The sequence below is a fragment of the Scomber japonicus genome, chromosome 21 (assembly GCF_027409825.1).
Source record: "Scomber japonicus isolate fScoJap1 chromosome 21, fScoJap1.pri, whole genome shotgun sequence".
NCBI lineage: Eukaryota > Metazoa > Chordata > Actinopteri > Scombriformes > Scombridae > Scomber > Scomber japonicus.
This window is the reverse complement of record NC_070598.1, coordinates 1,292,750-1,300,249: the sequence shown is the minus strand read 5'-3', so window position 1 is coordinate 1,300,249 and position 7,500 is coordinate 1,292,750. Positions and strand designations below refer to the sequence as shown.

At 44.0% G+C, this 7,500-nt stretch overlaps 1 protein-coding gene across 1 annotated transcript in view; it reads left to right on the top strand.

Moving 5' to 3' along the window:
- Window positions 1-740: 740 nt before the first annotated feature.
- LOC128382094 (melanoma receptor tyrosine-protein kinase-like) overlaps window positions 741-7,500 on the top strand; it is a 40,321-nt gene continuing 33,561 nt past the window's right edge. Inside the window, exon 1 of the mRNA XM_053342076.1 lies at window positions 741-1,062. Within this exon, the coding sequence (XP_053198051.1) occupies window positions 981-1,062 (82 nt within the window). The 5' untranslated portion in view covers window positions 741-980. The remainder of the gene's footprint in view (window positions 1,063-7,500) is intronic.

Genomic DNA, 7,500 nt, shown 5'->3' with positions numbered 1-7,500 from the left:
TGACATAAGCTCTATTATTAAACACACACACACACACACACACACACACACACACACACACACACACACACACACACACACACACACACAGAGAGAGAACAAGAATCAGATTTCATGTTTTATTGTCTTCACTACATTCGATGGAAAATTAAAACCCTTAAATAATCATGATAAGGTGAAGAGAGGAAGTGGCCACCAGAGGGCACCAAAGTCTGTTTATCCTTTACTGTAGTACAGTTAGAGGTACTAGTACTTTACTGTAGTACAGTTAGAGGTACTAGTACTTTACTGTAGTACAGTTTGAGGTACTAGTACTTCACTGTAGTACAGTTAGAGGTACTAGTACTTTACTGTAGTACAGTTAGAGGTACTAGTACTTTACTGTAGTACAGTTTGAGGTACTAGTACTTCACTGTAGTACAGTTAGAGGTACTAGTACTTTACTGTAGTACAGTTAGAGGTACTTGTACTTTACTGCAGTACAGTTTGAGGTACTAGTACTTTACTGTAGTACAGTTTGAGGTACTTGTGTGTACCTTGAGTACTTCTTCTTCAGGTATACTAGTTACAGTTGATCTAATTGGCTCCACAGCAGTATCATGTCAATCAGGAGGAGGAGGTGTGTATTAGGAGGAGGTGTGTACCAGGAGGAGGAGGTGTGTACCAGGAGGAGGAGGTGTGTATTAGGAGGAGGAGGTGTGTATCAGGAGGAGGTGTGTACCAGGAGGAGGAGGTGTGTACCAGGAGGAGGAGGTGTGTATTAGGAGGAGGAGGTGTGTATTAGGAGGAGGAGGTGTGTACCAGGAGGAGGAGGTGTGTACCAGGAGGAGGAGGAGGTGTGTTTTCTCCTCACAGCCTCCTGCAGCACTCAGCACTGAGCCTCCCGGACCTGCTCATGGATCTACTGTCTGTCAGCACCAGAAGAAGACAAAGTTTGTGGATTAAAGTTTAAAAAAAAGAAAAGAAAAGAAGTTTTGGACATGAAGTTTTCTGGAGGAGGAGCCGCGCTGCTGCTGCTGCTGCTTGGCCGCTGCTGCTGCACCACCATTCCCGGCAGGAGAGGTAGGACTGAGCCCGGGGAGAGAGCTCCGGAGGCGGGGAGGGAGTCAGAGCTGAGCCCGGGGAGAGAGCTCCGGAGACCGGGGAGGGAGTCAGAGCTGAGCCCGGGGAAAGTGCTCCGGAGCCGGGGAGGGAGTCAGAGCTGAGCCCGGGGAGAGAGCTCCGGAGCCCGGGGAGAGAGTCAGAGCTCCGGAGCCCGGGGAGGGAGTCAGAGATGAGCCCTGGGAGAGAGCTCCGGAGCCCGGAGAGAAAGCTCCGGAGCCCGGGGAGAGAGTTCCGGAGCCCGGGGAGAAAGCTCCGGAGCCCGGGGAGGGAGCTCCGGAGCCGTGGGGGGGAGTCAGAAATAAAGTTAATCTGTTTAAACCAATGAAAGTCAAATCTGTTTCACGCTGCAGGTTTTATTTAATCCTTAAACAGGCAGAAGTGGAAAATGATATGTGCAAAATAAAATCCTAGTTATCTCGTTTGCACCTAAATTAACATTTTTAAAGTATATTTTGTATTTTTATGAGATGCATCTTGTTCCTATTAAGGTATAAAATCACCATAGTGGTTAACAATTTAATGCTTTATATGATGAAGAGAAATGATAAATTCTTGCTTTAGTATAATATGTAATATCAGACAGTATAAATCCCTAACTCTCCCAGTTTAAAGCACATATGATTAAACTCATGTTTCTGACACACTTGAGATGTTTCTGCTGGTTCTGAAGGATCATGTGAGCTTTTCTACACGATTAAATCTGCAGCCTGTTTCAGGAAATGTGAATAAAAACAGTTTATATGAGAGAAACTTTAAACATGTAAACATTTTGGTTTTATTTAAAGTTCTTAGCTCTGCTGGAAACCATCAGTTAAATATTAAATCATGATATAAACTAAAGAAATATGATGATAAAGAGCAAAAAACTGATAATAATTCAAGTTTAAAGCATTAAAGGAACAACAGGACATCACAACAGGAGTGATGTATAACAAACATAAAGCAGCATTAAATGAGTAATAGTTACTTAACCCTCCTGTTGTCCTCAGGTCAAGGAGGGAAGGGAGGAAGGAAGGAATGAGGGAGGAAGAATCGAGGAAGGAAGGAAGGAAGGAAGGAAGGAAGGAAGGAAAGGAAAGGAAAGGAATAAGGAGGGAGGGAGAGAGGAAAAGAGGAAGGAAGGAATGAGGAAGGAAGGATTTTAAGAAGGTTATTTGGACAAGTTTTATGTTAGGAAGGACGGAAGGAAAGGAGTAACGAGGGAGGAAAAGAGGAAGGAATTAAGGAGAGAAGAAAGGGAGGAAGGAAAGGAAGGAATGGAGGAAGGAAGGAAGGTAGGAAGGGAAGGGAAGGAAGGAAGTGAGGAAAGAAGTATGGAAGAAGCAAAGAAAGAGGGAGGGAGAAGAATGAAGGAAAAATTAAAGAAAGAGGGGGAAATGAAGGAAGGAAGAAAAGAGGGAAGGAAAGAAGGAAGAGTCAAAACAGACGGGGTCAATCTGACCCGGGAGGACGACAGGAAGGATTAAATGATATAAAACAGTTTAAACCACAATAAGAATATTATAATGATATGAGTTATTCTAATAATGAAGCTAAAAGGTTTTAAATGAACAGGAGGTCATGAATGTAAAGTGAAAGCAGCATCTGTGTGTGTGTGTGTGTGTGTGTGTGTGTGTGTGTGTGTGTGTGTGTGTGTGTGTGTGTGTGTGTGTGTGTGTGTGTGTGTGTGTGTGTGTGTGTGTGTGTGTGTGTGTGTGTGTGTGTGTTTAACCCTCCTGTTGTCATCAGGTCAAGGAAGGAAGGAAAGAAAGGAGTAAGGAGGGAGGGATGGAGGAAAAGAGGGAAGGAAGGAAGGGATGAAGGAAAGAAGGGAAGGAAGGGAGAAAGAAGGAAGGAGGGAGGGATGGAGGAAAAGAGGGAATGAAGGAAGGAATGAAGGAGGAAGGAAGGAAGGAAAGAAAGGAGTAAGAAGGGAGGGATAGTGGAAAGAAGGGAAGGAAGGAAGGAAGGAAGGAAGGATGGATCAGTCAAAAGAGATGGGTTCAATTTGACCCGGGAGGACGACAGGAGGGTTAACATAAACCCTTACATACTATTAAAGAGAGAGAGAGAGACTCTGTTTGTGTGTATTTATATATGTGTGTGTGTGTGTGTGTGTGTGTGTGTGTGTGTGTGTGTGTGTGTGTGTGTAATGATTCCTCCTGTTCATACTGGCCATTAGATCCTTCATCATGTTAACAGGAAGTGATGGAGGACTAAACCCACAGTCCTCCTTCTGTAGAAAAACATGGATTATAAAGTTGATCTGAAGCTAATATGAAGCTTCAGATGAAAGAGAAGGAAGGAAGGAAGGAAGCAGGAAGCAGGAAGGAAGGAAAGGAAGGAAGAGGAGGAAGGACCTTTGAGTTAAACAGTAGAGTCACATTAGTAATATAGTTTTTATGTGTTTGTTATATTTAGTATAGAAATAATGAAACAGCTCAGCATCTACTGAAATACACTCTAGACTCTGTGTGTGTGTGTGTGTGTGTGTGTGTGTGTGTGTGTGTGTGTGTGTGTGTGGCTCAGACCGAAGCGTTAAACTATGAGTGACGAGAGAATTATGAGATGTGAGCGTTTCTATCTCCGATCAGCTGAAATACGGGTTTTGTCTCCTGAGCGATGGAGAGAACGAATGAATGGAAGGAAACGCTGATCTCAACTGTTGATCTCAACAGGCCGTTATCTCAGTGTGTGTGTGTGTGTGTGTGTGTGTGTGTGTGTGTGTCTGATTTATAAGTGAAAACAGCTGACTCTGCTCTCTCTTTGTCTCGACAACAATTTGATTATGGAGAAACTGTGTTTGTGTGATTTTGGTTTTGAATGGACTGTTGTGGCTGCTCGGCTCAGACTGCTGCTGGAGGAGAGAGACACAAGGCAGGAGACCTTCAGACATAAAGATGGTTGCTAAGGCGGTCGCTAAGATAGTCACTAAGGTGGTTCCTAAAGTGGTTGCTAAAGCGGTTCCTAAGGTGGTTCCTAAAGCGTTTCCGAAGGTGGTTGCTAAAGCGGGTCCTAAGGTGGTTGCTAAAGCGGTTCCTAAGGTGATCACTAAGGTGGTTGCTAAGGTGGTTCTCAAGGTGGTTCTCTAAAGCGGTTCCTAAGGTGGTTGCTACAAAGCGGTTCCTAAGGTGGTTGCTACAAAGCGGTTCCTAAGGTGGTTGCTACGGTGGTCGTTAAAGTGGTTCCTAAGGTGGTTCCTAAGATGGTTCTTAAGGCGGTTACTTAGGTGGTTGCTGTGGCGTTTCCAAAGGTGGTTGCTATGATGGTTCTTAAGGTGGTTACTAGGGTGGTTGCTATGGCGGTTCCTAAGGTGGTTGCTACAAAGCGGTTCCTAAGGTGGTTGCTACGGTGGTCGTTAAAGTGGTTCCTAAGGTGGTTCCTAAGATGGTTCTTAAGGCGGTTACTTAGGTGGTTGCTGTGGCGTTTCCAAAGGTGGTTGCTATGATGGTTCTTAAGGTGGTTACTAGGGTGGTTGCTATGGCGGTTCCTAAGGTGGTTGCTACAAAGCGGTTCCTAAGGTGGTTGCTACGGTGGTCGTTAAGGTGGTTGCTAAAGCGGTTGCTAAGGTGGTTCCTAAAGTGGTTACTAAGGTGGTTGCTAAGATGGTTCTTAAGGCGGTTACTTAGGTGGTTGCTGTGGCGTTTCCAAAGGTGGTTGCTATGATGGTTCTTAAGGTGGTTACTAGGGTGGTTGCTATGGCGGTTACTAAGGTGGTTGCTAAAGCGGTTACTAAGGTGGTTGCTATGGCGGTTGCTAAGGTGGTTGCTAAGGCGGTTCCTAAAGCGTTTCCTAAGATCGTTCTTAAGGCGGTTACTAAGGTGGTTGCTAAGGTGGTCACTAAGGTGGTCGCTAAGGTGGTCGCTACAGTGGTCGTTAAGGTGGTTCCTAAAGTAGTCACTAAGGCGGTTACTAAGGTGGTTGAGAAATTGAACATTTGGAGTAAAGAAAGAGAAAAAAAAGTGAAATCCTGAAGCCGACCAATCAGAGCAGAGTGGGCTCCTTCTCTTTCCTTCCCACCTTCCTTCCTTCCTCCCTTCCTTCCTTCCTTCCTTTCCTTCCATCTTTCTAATGATCCGGCCCACATCAGATCATATTGGTCTGCATGTGGCCGTTGAGTGAAGATGAGTTTGACTCCTCTGCTCTAGACAATGAGACGGTGATGTAATGGTGGTGTGAAGTTGGTTCCTGTGCTGGAAGGATTTAAACTTTCGGTGAGTGAACTTTGCTTCACCTCCGTCAGACATGTTTTTATCTGCTCGTGTCTGATTGGTTTTAATAATCTGCACATTCAGCAGGTTTAGTTTTTTTGGCTCGTCTCTGCAGCTCCAGCTCGATGACTAACGTTAAAATCAGAGCGATTAGAAAGGACTGAACTCTGGTGCTGCTGCAGGAGCCCGACCTTCAGCCTGCCAACAGCTAACTGTGTGTGTGTGTGTGTGTGTGTGTGTGTTGTTCTCATTGACTTCATGGAAAGACCTTGGCTGTGTGTGTTTGTGTGTGTGTGTTTGTGTCTCTGTGTGTGTGTGTGTGTGTGTGTTCGTCTTTGTGCCTCTACATGTGTGTGTGTGTGTATATATGTGTGTGTGTGTGTGTGTGTTCGTCTTTGTGCCTCTATGTGTGTGTGTGTGTGTGTGTGTGTGTGGTGTGTGTGTGTGTGTGTGTGTGTGTGTGTGTTTGTCTTTGTGCCTCTACGTGTGTGTGTGTGTCTCTGTGTGTGTGTGTGTGTGTGTGTGTTTGTCTTTGTGCCTCTACATGTGTGTGTGTGTGTGTGTGTGTGTGTGTGTGTGTGTGTGTGTGTGTTTGTCTGTGTGTCTCTGTGTGTGTGTGTGTCTCTGTGTGTGTGTGTGTGTGTGTGTGTGTGTGTGTGTGTGTTTTTGAAAGCAACGAACTGAAACTCTACACTGACAAACAGAAAAGAAAAAAAAAGAGGGGGGGGGGGGCAAAAAAAAAAAAGGAAAAGAGGAGTAGTTGGAGGCTCGTCGTAACCGTGGCAACGCTGTTAGCACACCGAGAGAAAAGAGTGAAAACAATCGGCCTGAACTCTCTCAGTGTGTGAATCTCAAACCGACTGAACACCAATAGTTTGACTGTTCGGTTCATGAGTGTGTGTGTGTGTGTGTGTGTGTGTGTGTGTGTGTGTGTGTGTGTGTGTGTGTGTGTGTGTGTAATGATTCCTCCTGTTCATACTGGCCATTAGACCCTTCATCATGTTTACAGGAAGTGATGGAGGACTAAACACACAGTCCTCCTTCTGTAGAAAAACATGGATTATAAAGTTGATCTGAAGCTAATATGAAGCTTCAGCTGTAAGAGAAGGAAGGAAGGAAGGAAGGAAGGAAGCAGGAAGGAAGGAAAGGAAGGAAGAGGAGGAAGGACCTTTGAGTTAAACAGTAGAGTCACATTAGTAATATAGTTTTTATGTGTTTGTTATATTTAGTATAGAAATAATGAAACAGCTCAGCATCTACTGAAATACACTCTAGACTCTACGTGTGTGTGTGTTTGTCTTTGTGCCTCTACATGTGTGTGTGTGTGTGTGTGTGTGTGTGTGTGTGTGTGTGTGTGCGTGTGTGTGTGTGTGTGTGTGTGTGTGTGTGAGCAGCTGATGATGAACATGAGACTGAGCTGTAATGTGAAATAAGAAACTCTTGAATGTAACGTTGTGTATATTATAACTCTACCTGTTCTATTAACCTGCACCAAGCTCAGTGGGACCATGAAATATAAATATATATAACAAGCTGGGTTTAACTTCAGAGTGGATGAAAGAAACACGTCTAACGGAGGAAAGGAAAGGAAGGAAAGGAGAGGAGAGGAAAGGAAAGGAGGAGAGAGGAAAAGAGAGAAGGAAAGGAAAGACATGACAAGAAAAGGAGTGGAAAGCAAAGGAGACAAAGGAAGAGAAATGAAAGGAAATAAGTGAAAGGAAAGGATAGTAAAGGAAAGACATAGAAATGAAAAGAAAGGAAAGGAAGGACATGACAAGGAAAGGAAAGGAAGGGAGAGGAAAGGAGAGGAAAGTGAAGTAGGGATGTCCCGATCCAGCTTTTTTGCACGTCCGATCCGATACCGATATTGTAGCTTTTAGCATCGGCCGATACCGATACCGGCCGATCCAAGCATGTATTAAAGATTAAAGATATTTACTTATTTAGTTGTTATACTCATGTTGAAAAGGGTTTTACTCTTAAGAACAACTAGCCAACTTAATTAGGTTAGTTTGAATAATCCACAACGGTTGGTGATGAGAAGCTGACCTGTTTATTCTTAACAGGGTTAAATAAACACAAAACAGATAAAATAATAAATAAATAATTAACCACACAAACTGAATCAGTATATAAAAGCAACACACACACAAAACCTGAGTAGAAAATAGTCAAATTACCACACACACACACTAACTTTAGATTC